The sequence below is a fragment of the Melanostigma gelatinosum genome (assembly GCF_949748355.1).
Source record: "Melanostigma gelatinosum genome assembly, chromosome: 20".
In the NCBI taxonomy this organism is placed as follows: domain Eukaryota; kingdom Metazoa; phylum Chordata; class Actinopteri; order Perciformes; family Zoarcidae; genus Melanostigma; species Melanostigma gelatinosum.
In genome coordinates this window covers 13,530,640-13,549,995 of record NC_136653.1, presented here as the reverse complement: position 1 = coordinate 13,549,995, position 19,356 = coordinate 13,530,640, and the positions used below count along the sequence as shown (strand labels likewise).

At 43.6% G+C, this 19,356-nt stretch overlaps 2 protein-coding genes across 2 annotated transcripts; one reads left to right on the top strand and one right to left on the bottom strand.

Annotated features, from left to right (window-relative positions):
• Positions 1–254: 254 nt before the first annotated feature.
• On the top strand, positions 255–3,658 carry LOC306794318 (uncharacterized protein). Its single transcript, XM_079292354.1, has 5 exons — positions 255–361; positions 619–650; positions 1,183–1,350; positions 2,005–2,096; positions 2,887–3,658. The coding sequence occupies exons 1-5, from the start codon at positions 295–297 to the stop codon at positions 3,146–3,148; spliced, it is 621 nt and encodes a 206-aa protein (XP_079148480.1). The 5' UTR covers positions 255–294; the 3' UTR covers positions 3,149–3,658.
• Positions 3,659–8,156: 4,498 nt separating this feature from the next.
• mybl1 (v-myb avian myeloblastosis viral oncogene homolog-like 1) lies at positions 8,157–15,622 on the bottom strand (the record flags this gene model as incomplete). Its single annotated transcript, XM_079291650.1, has 16 exons — positions 8,157–8,607; positions 8,708–8,881; positions 9,045–9,149; positions 9,322–9,438; positions 9,559–9,673; positions 9,820–9,959; positions 10,072–10,446; positions 10,542–10,781; positions 11,491–11,601; positions 11,876–11,950; positions 12,058–12,247; positions 12,341–12,561; positions 13,161–13,253; positions 13,490–13,561; positions 13,659–13,758; positions 15,600–15,622. The coding sequence occupies 16 exons, from the start codon at positions 15,620–15,622 to the stop codon at positions 8,482–8,484; spliced, it is 2,277 nt and encodes a 758-aa protein (XP_079147776.1). The 3' UTR covers positions 8,157–8,481.
• Positions 15,623–19,356: the final 3,734 nt, after the last annotated feature.

Genomic DNA, 19,356 nt, shown 5'->3' with positions numbered 1-19,356 from the left:
CTGAGGTGAAGACCGCCTTTTATTCCATTGCTGAGCAAAAAAATATTGACAGATAAAAAAAAATGAATCTTCAAAATAAAGAAAAACCAACAATTCGTCTAATAATCACACACTTTTCTGCAAATAAACTAAGATTGTATTCGTGCCTATAGTGTTTGTAGATGTGTGTTTTTTCCCTAAGGAGGGACGTGTTGTTGCTCGGCTCCAGTCAGTGCTGCAGTGGATTCGTCAGCTGCATTTAGTGCAGAGAGGGTGCAGGAGCTTCGGTCAGTGTGCAAGTGTCAGATCTTCAAGATGCAGCGCGTCTACATGCACAGCAGTGAGCACTTTGAAGTCTTCACCACTGTCCTTGCTCCTCAAGGTGAGTGAGATCACGTCTGCAGTGAAGAGTGGCTTAGCATGACATCATCGTTCATTGTTCGTGAGGTCAAGATGACATATCAATGTCAGATCATTGATAACTAATGATAGATTGTTTGTTTTCTCTCCCTATGGACTGTTGATTGACAGGACACGGCTGTTAGAGATACTTGTGTACATGCATTTATGTAAAGGACTTCACATTTGCACATAAAACGTCTTTTTTTTGCTGATTCATTTCCACTCATTGGTTAACAGGGAGGTATCGATACAGAGCAGAAGCTCAAACGGCAAGTTAAACATTCTCCTTTATTGAGACATCCATCTGATATGCATTGATACAAATGTAGCATTGGCTGTAGGTTGTTAGTTGAACATTATGTGTCGATCTTAAACAGCAGAAATATCATCCAGAACTGATTATGTATTGTTTCGTAAGTCTTAAATACACTGGAGATTGATTAATATGAGTTTGACATTGATGTTATGTGAAGTCAGTCAATTTCCTCTGGCTCCATTATGAGTTTAATTCATCTAATTCCTCTGACAAACACGCACCATATTTAGGAGGAACAGATAATGAAGAGTCGACCCAGATTTAGGGTTTATATTTCACTGCACAGCAGTTAATCTCTAAATTTTGACACATAATCGAGTCTAACCTGGAGACTGCAGAGAGCAACACAGACAGAGACTTGAGCTTTTTTTTTTATCAATGCAACAAAAAGGAACACGACAAACTGTATCTCATTTAAATTAATTGTGAAAATCCCATGCACACAATTCAAAGTGACTGGCTGCAACTCTCCCTCTGACCGCTAGATGGTAGTGGTGCACAGCTACAGGCCCCACTGGCCAGATGAGCTGGAGCTGTCTCTGGGTGACGTCATCCTGGTGCTGCCCAAGCACGAGGAGGAGAGGTGGTTTGGGCGGCTGCAGGACGGCCAGCAGGGCTACTTCCCCGCCTCCTGTGTGATGGAGCTGAGCCAGGTTGGTTGGTTGGCTGGCTGGCTGTCTGCATGATGAATGTGCTCAGCAATGCAGCAATACTGGACTTGTGTTGTTGCTGCTGCTTAATGTCGCACTTTCTATTCTGTTCCTCCACAGTATCAAACACCATGAAAACCGAGTTACTCAGTCAGCTTCTTACCATGAACACATGTTTGTTATTTTGGTTATTTTTACCAACTGTTGTTGGGTTAGATAAGTGGTTAACTTAAGTTTTTTCCCACCCAAACTTACATTTTGATTGTTGCATATTTGGTCATGAATAATTAAAACCCCATTCCACCAATTTTACACAACAAATACTGCCCAGCAGACTGACCATAATAGCCCTGATGATGTGAGAGTGATGTCATTATGGTTATCTCTATTGTGGCTTAAGATTTTCGAACCAAAAGCCGACATTATAATTCTGGCATTTGGAATAAGTGGCCATTTAGAAAGCAGGGAGATTCGAATGAAAAGCATTATTGAGTTGCATTATGGGAAGTGTAGTATCCAATATAGGAGCTGGAGCTGTCTGTGAGTTAACTTGAAAAAAGCAGTAGCTAGATAAGAGAAGATACCAGAGGAAGTACAGTTTATTTCATGACATCTGTTGGACATTTTGAAGTGACACTCAATGGTTCATGTTTTCAGGTGAATCTTCCTCCGAAAGCCCTACGAAGGAGTTTATCTCTGAGAAGCTCAGCCCGGGACAACGATTCAGGAGCACGCAGTAGACATGGGAAGTAAGTGTAAAACTCGTACAGCATGCAACAAACATAACAACAGGCATAACAAGAAACATACACATCCCCCCTCAACAAGTGCATGCATAAACATCATGCACCAGCAGCTGTTCAACCACCAAACCCTCCCCACACACACACACACACACACACACACACACACACACACATCCCCCATTCCCAAATCTCATCCCACTGCTCTCCACCCAGCGCCCCTGAGCAGGTGGCCCCTCTCATCCCTCATTAGTTGACAAAGCACACTGATTACAAACCCCCCTGAACATACATGGAGACGTGCGCACACACACACACACACACACACACACACACACACACACACACACACACACACACACACACACACACACACACACACACACAAATGCACTATCGAGTCAATCCGCTCTCACTGCACAGCATCTGATTAAAGAGGAGCAGGAGGGAAAGGGAACACCCCCGTAGTTTTCTCTGAAATGTTACCAAAATGTTTGAGATTTATGACGGATCGTCAAATGCAAAATAACGTTTTATCAATGCTACATTCAGTGTTGCAGCAAAAAGTTATTTGACAGGGCACTGTACTTCTCTTGCAGTTTATTTGACGGTAGGGGGCATTTCTTTTTGACAGCCTGCTACTGAACCATGCTCACACACTCACATAAACACACACACCACCACCACACAGAGCCCCCTGTACAGCTCCGTGCCTGCCTTGTCTGCTAGCGGTGGAATTTGGGTCATGAGGAATAAACAGGGCCTTTGTGTTTGTTATTTCCTCTTTGTCCCCCAGTGGACACATTCGGCAGGCACTAAGGAGGGGGAGCAGAGGAGCTGGAGGAGGAGGAAGAGGAGGAGGAGTGGTGCTGGATGGTGACCAAGGTGAGAACGAGGGCCCCTTCCCGGTGCGGAGGCCCCAGATCCCTGTGCCACAGCCCGTGGCCTCCCAACCTCAGATACATAGATCCCCGGGCCTGCTCCACAGGATCTTGTCCAAATGCCGGAAAAAGACTGAATGCCAGGGCGCTACCAACGGGGCCTTCGAGGGCGACTAAGAGGCCCTCCTCTTTGTCCTGGGTGGCTGAACCGAGTTCACTTTAGTGGGGCTGCGTTGGGGGAGTATATGCGGGTGAACAGAGGAACTTCTGAAATGTGAAAAGACGGTCTATATATCCTCATGTGGGCTGGTACTCATTTCCATACCAGGTATTCTTCACTTGGCTGCATTACTAGAAGCAAGAGGTTGAATTGGGAGTGCACGAACCTAAATCGGTGATGTCACAGAGGGTGTTTTGCCCATCACATCCGACGTATGCCTGGTGTGACATCACTGATGGGGGCGTGTCCAAAAGTGCAACATGTTCGAATGGGCAGAGAGCTGAGCAGCTGCTGTTTTCTGCCCTATTTTTCAGCATGGCAAGATCAAATGCAGGCTTTGAATATATAATAAATATATTATTACAATCATGGCAAACTTAAGAGTTAGTGGCAATCAATGAAGCAACAAGATGTTTAACTGATCAAATGTAGCCTTTTTGAAATGTTATTTCTATTGTCTGTATACATTTTGCTCCATCATATATGTTTCCTCACTTCATCTGTTGATGTGCATGTATTTTGCTGCTTAATATGTAATCATTTTATAACCATAAAACCCATAAACCCTTCCAGGCTAATATCTTTTTATTTTAGTGGACATACCTCAGTATATTACCTCATACTTCTGTTCGTTTCCCTTTGAACACACTGGGCCTCCCTCCTATTTAACAGTGCCGGAGAAAGAAAGAAAAAAAACTCTCCCAAGCGAAAGGAAGTGTGATTGAGGCCTAATGAAAGCTTCGCCAAAGCACCAGGGATTGTACCGGTTGCCCCCGCAACGCTCAAGCAGCCCTCATAAGTCGCATGTCGCCTTCTTCATCTGTGGTGCCTCCCAGCATGTCCCCGTAGCGGGGTCTCTATAGGGTGGGCTGTAGATTACCTCCTTCCCGAGGACACAAACACCAAATCTAATCCCTAACCCTGGCCTTGACCTCGGTGGGGAAACACTCCCCTCCTCCTCCTCCCCCCGCCATTTAATATTCACTGTTGTATAATCCTTTGTAATAAAGACTGTAGGAGGCAGTCACTCTGGGGCCAGTGTTTGGGCGGCATGTCATGCACAAGGAAGGGTGTAAATGTTACAAAGAGAGACAGCTCCACTGGTCCTCTGAGAAAACTCTGATTCATGAGAATATTTCTGTGGGTCCTTTCCACTGCTGTTACTGTTATCGCTTATCTTGAGTTTTACGACTGTCACTTTTGATAGAGGGAGGGGAATTACTGAGAATAGTGCACGTTTACGTTCAAATCCTGACCTACAATGACCACATATGAAAGATGATACGGTTTACTTGAGATGCACTGTATGTGCATGTAAAGGAGGAGAAATGTCAGTCATCTAAGGTAGCATCTGGGAGTATAAATGGTGGATTAGTGCTTACATGTGGTAAAAAGTAAGTCATTCAAATTCACATTAAGTCACATAGTGTGCAGAAACGAGTTAGTTTCACATTTAAATGAATCATCCACTGTGGCTTCAAAACATGGCAAATGCCCACTCACAAGGACTGACGTACCTCACGCGGTGACACACACACAAGTGGAAACAGTGACCTATATAGAGCGGAAGGGCCAGGGTCCAAATTTTAACACACATACACACACACTCCCTCAGGGCTGTGGACTCTCCCGCCTAAAAGTGTCCGATCCATGCTGTGTTGTGCCTGGTTTATTTGGGGGGGGGGGGGGGGGGGGGGTAACAGGGTGCCTGCCAGATGACTGCTCTGTCAGCCCAATAATGGCCTGCCATCTGCTGTCTAGCATACACAAAGGCAAACAGTGTATGTGTGCGCACTCTTGGGTGTGTGCTCGGAGGAAGAAGGCAGGGGAGGTTCGGTCGGACGCCTGCAGGATCCGCTCATGTCTCAGGACACAAACATTTTGCACACACACCTTACTTTAGTCCATTAATGGCTAACTCAAGGACCAGAACTATAGAGGTACCAGACCTGTACTGGATACCAACAATGGGTGGTGCACACTATGGCGTGTCAAGTTTTAGAGTACATGTAAAGAAAAAGATGGAAAATATGATTCACTTTTACTAATTCTTGCAATAACAGCTTTGTATATCCAACAAGGCTAGTCTGCACACAACAGGTACGTGTCCACATAAGTGATTATAATCTAAGAATGGCTTCCCTTAAATACGTGCGTGAAGCATAAGGTGGAGGGGCTGCGGCCAATAACCAATTAAGTGGCAAAAGGTCCCGGACATCTTTCAACCCCGAGTGCGGGTCAGTCAAGAACAAAAGACCGACGGGAGGACAGATTGATTAAGTGGACGAGGCGTGCATGCGGCGCCCGTGTGTTGATGTGCACATTGTTTGTATGCGTGTGCACTGCTGCTCCTTCAGCATAAGGCAAGTCGTCACGTCCTTTGCCTCCATCCATTTGGGGGGCAATTGAGTGAATGGGCCTGTAAAACCAACAGCCCCGAGGACAAAGGAGCCCGGGGGCATTAAGTCATGGGTGAGTGGGCCCCTTTAGGGCCAGCAGCTGACCCTGTGGAGAGGCCTCTTGTTCTGGTGGAGGGGGCTCGTGTCCCTGGACCCCAGGACCAAGTTGACAGTATCCCAACATATACATTTAAACCGGCTCTTATCAGCCGTCAACGCCACAAGCAAACAACTCACCTGCCCGGCTGTCAACTCCACCTGGGGAAACGCGACGACAATACGAATAAAGATGGAGGATTTGGATTTCCGCTTTTCCTCAAGAAAATGTATTTTCAAGGAATCAGTTTTTGGCCAGAGCTCAAGAGGTTGCCCCATGCCTGCTGGGAGCATGTCAGGCAAACTAAAGGATCATAAGAAATCTTTGTTACATGGGAAATACCATGTAACGTATACTAATTTGTACAAGGGCCACTTGGCAGAGCGAGGAAGACACATAATTCAAAATGCCAATAGATGTCATGCAACATATTCATTTATTTTTTTCAAAAATCAAGTACATGGTTACAAAGACGGTCGGCAGGATTTCTATGGTACCGTGGTTATGATTTCGACTGAAAATTCTACAAAAACACAGTGTGCGTTACATCACATACAGAGTGTGTGTTACATCTGTGATTCACCTCTTCAATTAAAGCAGAGTCCAGCATCTTGTGTATTGCTCGTGCACAACTACAGTCGTATAAACGAGCTGCTGCTATCCTGTGTGTGTACAGAATTCCCTCAAAACCTATGATGCTACACGACCAAATGTTAACGTACAAACATATCAACTTGGACGTAACAAATGGAATGTACAAACACAAGTCAAACCAACAAACACAACACAATTATATACAGATTGGACACTTCTCAGCCACCAGATTAAAGAACAGTCTGATGTGGCTGTTAGTCTACTTTCTGTTTTAGAGTTGTACACTCCTGATCTTTCCACTTGATCTCCCGGACAAGATTCCCTTCTTATTCTCACTCAAATGCTTCATGCAGGATAATCCAGATTGATACTTTGCTAATGCCGACAATACAAAGAAGACTGTAGTGATACTTCACCGGATTATAGATTTGTTTCAAGATGGTTAAAAATGACACGAGTCAGCCTGTTAACATGGAAGCACATGTGCAGTTCTTCAGAATCGCACCAAAAATTTGTGGATATTTACATTATATTTAATAAGCACTTTGTTCTTACGCAGTGTCGAACAATGAAAGAGCGGGTTTGTGTTCAAGATAATCTGTATTTTTCTGTCTAAAAGAAAGGTGTTTCATAAGGCTTCAATGTTGTGTATTTAAGCACAAAGCAATCATTACAAAACAGGAAGACAACTGTCTAACACACACACGCACGCCCAACATTAAAATAAAATAATCTAACATCATCAGAATGGACACACATTTAAAATTAAACGAGAAGTAAAAAGTGCAATTTGTCTATGATTAAAGGTCGGAGATGGAGCCCTGCTAGCTAATAGCGAAGAACACATTTGAATCAAAGGAAGAAAAAGTCAGAGCGACATGTTACAAGATCACAGATACAACTACGCGATGATTATCAGCTAGGAAAGAAACTGGCGTATTGAATTAGAGGCAGTGCATGCTCTTCTAACTCGGAGTGATGAAGCTGAATGGAAGCACAATCCTGATTTCAAAAGAGAGAAGAAAAAAAAAATAAAAACTATAAAATTCTTTAATAATTTCTTTTAAATGTTTTTTTTTTTTTTAGAAATAAATAAATTAGTAGACATTAAATAAATAAAACCTACAGCCTTCACATAAAAAGTAAATCCTTCTCAACCAAATGCTCGTCGTAGAACACTGATGATATGAAAACTGGTTTAGAGATTTTTTTAGGCTGTTTTGTCAGCAAAGTTAAACTTCTTAAAAACTCACGGTTTCCGATTTATATTAATATCTAAGCTTTAGAGCTGACAGATAATAAATAAAAGCAAATAAACATGACGGTACCCTTCCATTTCGAGGTTTTTACACATGTACATTGCAATGAAATACATTCAACCGATGTCTCGACACTATGGCCTTGGAAAGGAAACATGTTGTTCGAAAAAGATACCATCACAAGTGCTATCCAGTTTGCCCTTAAAAACCGCTGCTCCTTCCTCAGCGAATCAACTCAGTAGTGCAATACTGACAGTTTCTTATTTCCTTCCTCAAAAACCTTCACATCGCCACGAATCGGCGTTCAGCAACGTAACGCCGCTGTCTCGACAAAAACCACGTAACTTCTAGTTAAAAACCCATGGTGTGATTTAACAAAATAAAATACACGGGTGTCAATTAAAGAGCGACACATTTTGCGTGCACGTGGTTTTCATCTGACAACAGCAACGGGCCGGTTCAGCTCAACAAGCTGGAGGAGACACGCAATGAGTAGCGTTACATTATAAAAATGTCTTTCTTGTCATTTAAACAATATATTAACAATATAAAACTCAGAAGCAGCCACTGCTAGTAATACACACTATTCCTACAGCCTACTGTATGTGCAGGTTGTTTCAACATTACCGACGAGTGCGGAGAAGAAAGTCGAGCCTTTTCATACCTGTACAAAGCTGCTTACGTTGCCAGGTTTTGTGTATTCAAAGGGAAATACAGAACCTATGGACAAGCAACTACTTGGGCAGTGAAGTATAGATGTGTTGAAAACCAGCAGCCATGCATTTTGTTTTTTGTGGACCTCCTTGGCAGTGCATTGCTGCTCCAAAGAAACATTTAAAATAATTTGTCTTCATTGGATTGTCTCTTACAGGATTCAGTGGAGGTGTTGGTCGTCGGACGGGCGTAGTAGTAGTGTCGCATGCGCAGCGAAGGGGACGGCTTTAAAGCACCAGGGCCCTCGAGGTAGAGCCGGACGACGTGTAGGGGTTCAGGTACTGACGGGCCTGTTCCGTCATGATCAGCTGGTCCTCTGTCTTCCCATAAACCACTGCTTCCCACTCACTCACCTGCAGAGAAGGCTACAAATGACTCCCAATGATTGCCAAAGTAGCTTTGTGAGGCTCACCTCATTAAAAAGGTTTTATTTAAAGACTGCTCTTTACGTACCTGTACCGCGGCCTGTTTTGGTGCTTTGTGGGAGGCGAGGAGCTTCTTCATCCGGGGGCCACTGAAACGGTGAGGATGAACGGGGACCGGTGAGGGCGACGAGCGGCTACACTCTTCTTGCTCGGGGATTTGTGTGACGAGCGAAGAGCCTGTCAGTATACTTTCAGCTGGCACCTGCAATATGAGGTTCAATAAGAACGGAGAAGCTAAAACAACAACACAAGAAATGCTGACGCTGGACTGAGTACTCCTTTACTCCTGGTTAGTTTTCTCGTCTCGCTACGACATCTGAAGCAGTGATTTTAAACGGGTAAACAAGTATCTTTACTAGACTTACGTGTGCGTTGTTGAGCTGCTCTTGGAAGAGTTGCACGTTGGGGCAGTCTTTCCCCCAGGGGTCCAGCACAAGAGACTTGCGCACCTTTCTAGCTGGGCCATCGATCTGAAATCAAAAGGAGCACGATACAATAAATGCTGTCGTTCTATCCGGAGTGGAGCGATGTCGTTTTCTCCAAGTGCCACGATTGAGCTCAGTAAAATACTAAAGCGAGTGTATCTGTAAGTATTTCTTCAAGTTCGTATGTTTAACTAATCGAAGAACATGCTACACATACGTTATGCTTCCATGCTCTGTAGTCTGGCTGGAGGTCCGATCTGTTAAAGATGTCTGCTCCGGTCTCCTGCTTCAAAACTTCTCGAATGTCTTCTTCTAGAAATGCCAGCGGCTGTGGCTGAAACACGCAAGCACACACACACATAGATATATGACTGCACAAAATTAGAAAATGTTATCATAGATGGAGGTAAATAAAAGTGTGAAAACATGCAGACAGCCACATCTGACTTCTCACCTCCATCTTTAGTGGCCCATGCATTTTCTCCTGGGCAGCCAAAGCATTTTTGAAAGGCGTCGGTGTCCTCGGGGTTGGAATCATGACAGTTTTACGAAATTTAGGGGTCCGTAAACTAGAAAGTTGACAGAGAATATAATACACTGAGTACTCTGCTATAAGAAGAAGTATTGTGGAAGATGACCACAAAGCATAGCAAGCTTCTGGCTGTTATAATACCAGCTCTTGTGGCACGTATACTACCATTCTATATTTATTTACCCATCATTCTCTTTCTGGTGCTTCGGTGTGGTCTCTTTGTGGAGCGGCGTGTTGAGGAGACACCTTTGGCCACACACAGGCGTCGAGGTGAGGGCGGGGTTATCCAGATTCAGATGCTCCGCCCCTGATATGTTGCAGAACTGTGGAAAACAGACAGACGAGACATATTAGCAAACATGTCTAATGCAACCTCAGCACATCAACTCAAGAGGAGAGGATTGGGGTGCGTGACGAAAGAGAGATTTCATTTACCCGTGACGGAGTGAACGGCAGTGACTTTGTGGGCGTTTTCTTGGGAGAATTTGAGATGTTTTCCAGGAAGGAAGAGCAGGTCCTGTCACATGAAGGAGACGGCTCCCCCCTATCCCTCCTCCTCCTCCTCCCAGTGGACGCCTGGGTGGGTTTGGAGGACTTGACAGGAGTCAAGGACGCGACAGCGCCCAGACCAAATGAAGCACAGTTCTTATCCCGACCAGAGGCGGCAGGCGGAGTGCTGACCGTGAAGGCCATTGAATTGTCAATCGTCCTCTCTTGCAGGAGAGTGGTGTAGCCGGCCTGGTTGTGCCTGGGCGGCGTCGCCGTCTCCGACAAGTCGAAGCTGACCGCGTCGCTCCATGCGACGGGGTCCTGCAGAGCAAAACACATCTACGGGAGATCGTTAATACATTCACCACTTTTGTCCCGTCGCGAAATACATTTGTTCCGTTCCTTCTGTTGCTCACCGAATCAATGAGCTCCATGGTTTCTGCAAACTCCGGTATGGTCTGCAGGGTGGAGAGCACGGCGCTGGCCTCTACAGCCAGGAACTTGCTGGGGGAGACAGGAAGCTGCGGTGGAGGTCCTTGGGGGACGTCGGGCCCCCTCCAGGGCCTCCTCTCCGCCTGCTCCTCTATGCTGCTGCTACTCGTCGTCAATGCGTCATCGGACACACTGTCGGACCAGGCCGAGTACGGCGCCACACTCTGAGGGCCGCAGGGTGAGAGAAAACTGGTCAGTTTCACAATAATCTGTGAGGAGGAAAACACTGGTGATACTACAACAACACCAGGCTGATCTAGACCATTCTATCAGTCAATATGAAGTCACAGGAAGGGAGTGAATGAAATGGGAAAACAGTGTCGGGGGAGAGCCGGAACAGGGAAGAGGAGAGACAGAGGAGAGTGGTTCAAACTGCTGGCTGAGCGTGGGCATGGGGGGTGAGTACTAGAGGGGATGAAGGAGCCGGGTCATGTTTGGAACCATGGTAATGTAGGGGTGGGGGGGGGGGGTGGGGGGGGCCACCAAGCACAGCTTCAGGCCAGTCTGAATGAGTAGCGAGATGGGGAAGGTAGTTACTATAGCAACACTACAGCAAATCAAGCTACAGACACGCAGAGATGTCTTGTTTTCACATGTATACACTGCAAAAAGTCTGTTTAGCGTCAAGCCTTAGAATCTCCTTTTCCTTAAAGCAAAGAAAAGTCCACTGAGGAGATGGGATTTTAAGAATTTCCGACAAAAAATTCTTAATATTCTCTCGTCATCTCCCTTTGATTTGATTTTAAGACTCTATATTTGATCAAATAATGACTTTAATATTAAAAAGTGACTTTTTACAGTGTATGTTAGCTATAAACACACGCAGGCTATGCTGACTAAGTATGCAAACACACATTGGGAGTGTGTTCTTACACGTGGACCTCTGCACTGCACTTGTCGTTGGACTTCATTCTCTGCTGACATAAGCAGCAGCTCAAGCTCCTTAATTCTTTGCTCTCTGTCGGGATCATCCGGGCAGAACGGCTGAAATAAACAAACGTCAGGGAGGAGAGAGGACCAGAGGACAGGAGGCAAGGAAGAGGTTAAGAAGACCCAGACACACAAAAAAACAAACAGATATACACGCACAATATTGACGGGGGAGCATTTGAGATTTTGAATGTTAGGTGAAATAACGGGACATTAAAGCGCTTGATTTGAAATCCAGAGTTAGCGATCGCAAAGATAATTACAGGAAGTCCAGGAAAATGAAGAGAGATTTCCCACCAGCATGCAAAGAAAACACAGAAAAACTCACCGATGCGAAGACAGAATTATCAGGAAGACCGTCCATCAAGTGTCTACTGTGAGGATCATAAGGATAGCTCCCCATCTACAATACAAAGAACCAGACTTAGGCAAGTAATAAAGACAACAAATAAAAGGAATTAAAAAGATAATATCGTGTGGACTCTGTGGGGGGGGGGGGGGGGGGTTGACCTGGTTGGGCAGGGGACTGCGATCACAGTGCTGGAGCTCTGTTGGCGTTGGAGGACACGGTCTGTGGTGGCGTCTCTTCAGTCCGTCGTGAGAGGAGGTGAAACTCTTGGAGCCATCTTGCAGGTATCCCTCGTGCTCCACCTTTCTCCTCATGGTGGAGTTCCAATGGTTCTTGATGGAGTTGTCTGTCCTGTTGGAAGAGAAGATCGGTAATATCTTTTGTGAGCAAATTGAACCGTTTCCTGAGTAGAAGTGGAGATATGTGTGCACGAGATGATATTACCGTCCAGGAAGAAGCTTGGAGATCTCCGCCCAGCGGTTGCCCAGTCGTTTGTGGGCGTCGTAGATGATCGTGTCCTCTTCCTGAGTCCATGAAGACTTCTTCACCTCCGGGTTGAGGTGGTTGTGCCAGCGTTCTCGGCACTGCTTTCCAATCCTCCCCTGGAGGTGCTTGGCGATCACCGACCAGCGCTTTGGGCCGTACTTGTGTACCAGGTCAATAACCTGCACAAACATCACCAAAGGAGATATTTAGCAGGCGGTTTTTATTCCTAAATCAGAATATTATCTGTCATCTTTTATTTTGAAGCCCCCAATGGTGGCAGATATCAGAGAGCTTTAATCGTGTTTGAATGTTTCCATCACTCCTGAAAAATGTTGTGACGTCATCGTTACGCGTTTCTGGTATGATGCCAAGATTTAGGAGGAATGAGAGTCCATTCTTGAGGGATTGTGAACCATTTAAGGAATGCATTGTCATCGTAGAGCTGGGGAAGATATTACAGCTTCACTCTGGACAAAGAAGGGCCGGCCGGGCTCTAAACTCGTGACTTGGAAAGTCTGTGTGTTGTTAGCGATGACGTAGTGGAGCAGTTACTGTCCAAAGAAAGTTTTTGCGGGAAGTAAGCGTGCGCATGTGCGCAGCCCTGTTATTCTGAAGGTAAAAAAAAAAAAACACAGTGCATATTGTAGCATTCGTGTTCGTTTACTTGGACTGAGCTGCTCTCAGCTCTCCCCCACAGCGTCCTTCTGTCTCCCCTATCATTTACCAATTTTGTCTTCTCACTTAATATCCTGCACAGGACACTCCCGGCTCCGCTTACCTTTTGATCCTCCTCCTTTGTCCAGGGTCCTTTCACCAGCTCCGGGTTGAGCACCTTCTGCCAGCGGTGCTGACATTGGCCATCTGTCCTCCCCTGTGACACGGCCGCACAAAGCACAACACCTCATTACACCACTGCCTCACAGCCACACCTTCTCCTGACTACATGAAGCTGCCTCTCCGGTCACTGCGCCCACGACTTGCCTTGTAACAATGTTCATTACAGGATCACTAAATGTTGTGGATATTACTCTTAATATTAAAATAGTTTGGGATCTTATTGCACAATGCAGACACGTTACATTCGATTACATTACAAAACATACTTACTGGAAAAAAGTTAGCTATTAGTTTCCAGGAGTCAGGTCCATGCTGCTCTACCAGTTTTTTCAGCTTTTCATCCTGAAGGGAGAAAAACACAACAACAATAAGGTTCTGGGATGAAATACAAATCTCAGTACCACTTCCCCATTTCACTCAGCCAGCCTACAGAACTCACCTCATCTCGGGACCACTTGACTTTACACAGGGTCTTTTTATCTTTGCTCTTCTCTTTACTCTCTTGGTCTGGAGAGTGCAGCTCTTCATCCTCATCATTGCTAGAGAGAAGAGCAGGTTGTATTGGTGGGGCCAACATAGAGCCCAAACTTTTCTTTATAAGGTCAATGAGTGTAAGCAGGTAGGGATTTGAAAATAGTATTGCATGGAAATCGCTAAGTATCAGTATCAATCAATATGAGACTCAATAACGCAACACTCATTCTTGACTAAACTTAAGGAAAGAAAGAAACAACTTGTAAGTGTACATGGCTGCAGACAAGAACACAAAATACCTCTTTACTGACACAGCAAGTTGGCAGGTAGCACTGCACGTCTGTGTTCCCATAAAACATGCTGCTGGGCAACACTTGCTTTGTGTTTGGCGTAAAAGAGTTTAATAAATGGAGGAGAGGTGAAGGTATCTGTTCCTGAGAGCTGCTACTGTAACCACACACACAACAGGGTCTCGTATCAGACTGTGTGTGAGAGGTCTTGGCGTGGCCTGATTCCCTCACCAGAGCTCAGAGAAGAAGGGAACGGGGTCTGGACCTATGGCTGAACAGGAAGGAGGGGAGGAAAGAGGGGCGATCCCTGATCAACAGGCTCTTTCACCTCAAGAGGTGTGTGTGAGAGAGTGTGTGTGTGTGTGTGTGTGTGTGTGAGAGATGGAAGAGGCGGTGCACTGGGGTGTGGTCTGGGGAATGGTGAAGCCCTAACGGTCCAGTTGTTCAAAGTTTCAAAAAACAGGCAGACTGCATAACGTCTTCACACGATACTATTAAAATGTCACACATGTACAAACATTCATTGGCATGATGTGCTGCAGTCGTAATACTTCATCAGTCAAAACTGTTTCTGGGATATTGCCAGATCGAACCCTGAGCTTTTCTGATTGTGAGAGACAAGAGATCTCACCAGATGGGATCACAAGGAGGTGATGGGTGTGAGATAGAGACAAGCAGTTCATTTCAGCTTAATACAGGAAATAGTGAAACACACGTCCTATCTTCAAATAGCTTGTTTTGTCCACCCAAAAATACAAAAGATTAAACTGAGAATTGATGAGCTGGAAACAGCTGATTATCAGAATTGGTGGAAATTATTATTACATTGATAAACGAATCAATCGATTCAGTTAACAGTGTACTTATTTATATATGTATATATAAATAAGTATAACACATGATTGCAAATATCCTCATTGATGTGCACCTGTCTGTTGTTTAATATAAATAATATGATGCTACCGTGGTCACTAGTCTGATCACAGACAAACAGGTAGTTCTTGACACTGTGTTTTTACTTTTGGGCAGTAACAAGGACAAATAATAAAAACAAATCTTCATATTAAAACGTATTTTATTTAATGTAGCTTTTTACATGTGTTTTGTCCTTTGATTGACAGAAAACAACATCTTACCACTCACTTGTATTGATCTATTATTACTAATCTGTCACTTTCAAGTAATGTGTTCCCAAGGATGCTGCTGTTGCATAACTGCTGTTATGACAATGGGCTGCAATGTACAGCATAAATATTATGCCCTCTATACTGTATTATTCCTCCAATATTAAGAAAACAAGCTATCATTTTCAACTTAGAGTGTCTGTTATATTTTACACTATTCATGCCTACTTTCAGGCTAGTGGGAGAGGTAACATTACGTCATGAACTATTAAATATCATACGAGTATTACTGGTAACGTCACTCTTCATCAGTTATCATTCATAAATCTCGTTCCTGTGCAGGTGCACGTGCGTCGTACGTTTTGCTATCAAAGATGAAACGTGCAGTGTTCCCACACAGTACTATCAGGAAACTGATACCATTGTGTGTTATCAGCGGTGACTGCGGCAAACAGAAAGCAACCTGCATCATCAAGCATTGCTGGCACTCACCTGCGCGGTTTCACGTTGTCCATGACAGTCGGTGGGATGATTGAACTTTTCCAAAGACGAACCTGTGGTTTGGCAGCTGTCTAAAATCCCTCATTAATAGATGTTTATCCATAGAAATCGCTGTAAGTCAGGCCAGCCAGTGAGCTAACGTAATGCACAGTCCATAACATTACATTCTCTGTGGAAGAGCCTGACGCGCTGTCGATATCATCTTCTTAAAGAAACGCGTCGCTTTGTCTTCTTCTGGTGTTTGTTCCGAAAGAGTCAACACCGCAACATACAATATATTACGTAGAAGAGACTAACACGTTACTTTCTTTTCTCGGTGTCCCGGCTTTACTTGTCTGTACTTCTATTACTTCTATTTGGCGATAAGAATTTTGTCCATCCCGCCGATTCTCGCGCCCAGCCCTCTGCGCAGGCGGCCTCGCTCCTGATTGGTCAGAAAACGGGGCTGTGAAAAGAGGAGTCGGTACTCAAACCTGATAGGGCAAGACCTGAGGAGAGGCTCGCGTGTGATTGGTTAGTAGTATAAGGAGGGCACGTTTCATTGGTTAAAATAATTGAGGAGGCGGGTGTTAGATTAGGCGACTGTACTGTCACCTTCTGCAGCAGAAAGGATCTTTTCATGAAGGCAGTGGTGGCTCAAAGTGGGGTGCGGGGACTATCGGGGGCCCTTCAGGGGGTTTCAGGGGGTTCCAATCCAATTGTATCCCTCTAATCTACAATGCTGATATGTTATTTTGAGTTAATATTCAACAACACGTATTCATAGAAGCAGATAGCTCTGCTATTGTTTTATTTTTACCAGATGGTGCACAACTAAATTGGAGTGCACTGTGCAATGAACAGGCCATCTGCTGTTGCTTAATAAGGCCAATGTCTTTGACTGGACATAACATCATTGTAAGAGATAGAAATTATGATGATAATTCACATATTTGCATATTTGGCTTGAGATTGGCTTGAGATTCACACCAATATTACAGACAGTAAATGTCCTTTTCACAGCAGCCGTTTTGACATGTAATCTCAGGGTAAACACAGGTGTAATTAATAACATTAATTAAGGCCCTGTTCCATTCAGGTTGGCCAGGGAACTGGTATTGCACGTGCTGGTTGGAATGACTGTGTTAATACATTATTCTATGTATTACACCTGTGTGTAATCTGCTGAAACATGTTAAAATGGCTGCTGTGAAAGGGGCTCATTTAGAATATTTAAACTCTGACACTTAACACCAATGTTCCCTCTAAGCTGCGCGCTTGAGCAATCGCGCACTGCTCGCACATTCTCAGCGCACAAGAAAATCTATGCAGCGCATAAAATAAAATTCAACATAAACGTATTAATTAATATCTAATATTAGTCCTAATCTTATCTAATCAATTAAACCAATAATAATAATAATAATAATAATAATAATAATAATAATAATAATAATAATTTTGTTTTCTGTACTATTTTGCAACGTAACTCAGTGAGTGACAGGTGTCCAGCCAATGATACGATTCGGTTCACTTACGCTACGCAGCCAATCATAGCATTGACACTATTGCCCTGCCCATTCGCGCCGTGCAGGTTAGCTAGCTATCAACAGTGCGGCGGAGTTACGAGACGCAAATGCTAACTCCTTATCATGGCGAAACGAACGGGCAGCGACACATCCACTCACCAAGCCATTGGAAAAAAGAAATGTGGTTCTTTTAAGCTTCCAGTGCAGATTGTGAAAGAGGATTCAGTTTAATGAATCGTATCAAAACAGCACCCAGAAATCGTCTTGAAGTGGCACATTTGGACCAGCTGATGCACATAAAGTCAAAGCAAGAAGCAGACGAAGCCATCAACCTGGACAAAGTGTACAACCATTGGAGAAGTGAGAAGGACAGACGTGAAAAATAAGGTACAATTTAAGTCAGATTTGTGCATATTCTAGTGACATTTATTAAGATTTTTTACTTATGGATATTAATCATTAAATTATGTTACTACTAGATAATTTATGGGTAGTAGAAATGATAATAAAAAACTGAGTAATTACATATTTTACAGACAGAGTTACAGGAATTTACACTGTAACACAAGCTACAGCACACGTCATTGTGCAAAATGTGAATGTGTTTTAATGTGAACAAAATGTTATGTCTGAAAGGTGTATATGTATCATTTCTTCCAGAACAGGACCTCACACAGGCCAAAGCAAGACTCTTCCCATGGCCAAGCAGGACTCTCACATAAAACATACTACACATCTCATGAACAACAAGATTTTTGTCTTTTTCCTTTAAAGTTTGTCAAATCACTTATATTAAAAGTAAACTAGTGAAAATTGCTGCTGTAATTTGATTCTTTTAATAAGCCATGTAACTTGCTATGATCCAAGGTTTTGAACAGGTGTGATACTGGTGTGTGGCCACAGCGTGCACATCTGATGTTGCTCACAGTGGTCCTCAGTGTGCTCAGGGAGCTTGTGTGTATGCCCAGACACATGAAAAATTAGAGGGAACATTGCTTAACACAATATTTCATTTTCGCTTTGACAGGCAGCTCGTGCATAAACTCAATACTCCTTTAACTTGTGTTCTGCTGACACCTGGTGGACAAACCTTTGGCACCTGCACTGTTCTATGGTTTCATGCACATAAAGTCAAAATGACAATATTTACCAGGGAAATTATGTTTCGTTCATATGTTACATGTTGTTCTTACATTGCTATACTCGTTTTAACTCATCACAACATCTCTGGTTATTATTGGTCTGCGCACCATCAGCTCCAAGCAGGTAAGTGGACTCGGGACTGGGGTAAGTGGTGCAATGCGTCTGTATGGATTTTCACAACGAATACTACTAAACAGAGTTCAGGTGTCCGCACAGGAACATTAAACTTCATTTTCGTTTATCAAAATATGAAGAACATAATTAATATCTCACAAGTCTGAGATATTATCTCAAACTCGTCACTTGCAATTAATTAATTGTTGACTTTTTTCTAAAATCAATTTATCATAATTCTAACGTTGTCATTTCATCCTAAATTTTATATTTTTCTGGGGGTGAACTTTGGATGTGGATGATTGTTTGGGGTATATTAGGCTTGTCCTGTCTTTCGACCTGTAGGTGACACTGTTGAACCGTTCGACTTCTCAATGTTGTCATTCCGGAGTATTAAAGTAGCTGTGTTAAGTCAACTACAACAAGACCGGAACTTACTTACTATGCTTCTAAAAAGTAAAATAAAAAACTCAGTGTAAGATATGAAAAATAGCAAAAGCCTTTTTAAACGGCTGGAATTGTCTGTAGTCATCCTTATACAAATACTACAAACGTACTACAAAACTAAACAATTTAAAATTTGATAAAACATCAATTGTATTTCACTTGAAACATGAAAATGTATATAATTGACAGGGGTGGATTACCAGATGGCTCACCCAGACTGTCTTTAAAGCCTCAGGTTCAGTATGTTTTGGGGTATTTTTCAGCAACGGCAGATTTGTCTGTATATGCACCACCAATTACAATATCACCCCAGATCAATTCAGACAAGACAAGGGCCTTTACACAGGGACTACATTACTACCAAATATTGAGGTTCAGATGTGCCTTGTGTCTTTGAGCATGTTGTTTATTTAAGCCCACATGGTGCATATTCCTATCAATCTGTTTAATTGGTGTTCTTTGAAATAACAACATACAAAGTGTTGAAGTGGGTTGATCCAGCCATCATTAGAGGAATGTGTACTACTTTTTACCAT

Excerpts from the sequence above, each read along its gene's own strand:
- LOC306794318 (XM_079292354.1), top strand. The coding sequence starts at position 295 with ATGCAGCGCGTCTACATGCACAGCAGTGAGCACTTTGAAGTCTTCACC. Across the intron at positions 362-618 it reads CACTGTCCTTGCTCCTCAAG|GGAGGTATCGATACAGAGCA; the intron begins GTGAGTGAGATC and ends ATTGGTTAACAG. Across the intron at positions 1,351-2,004 it reads GTGTGATGGAGCTGAGCCAG|GTGAATCTTCCTCCGAAAGC; the intron begins GTTGGTTGGTTG and ends TCATGTTTTCAG.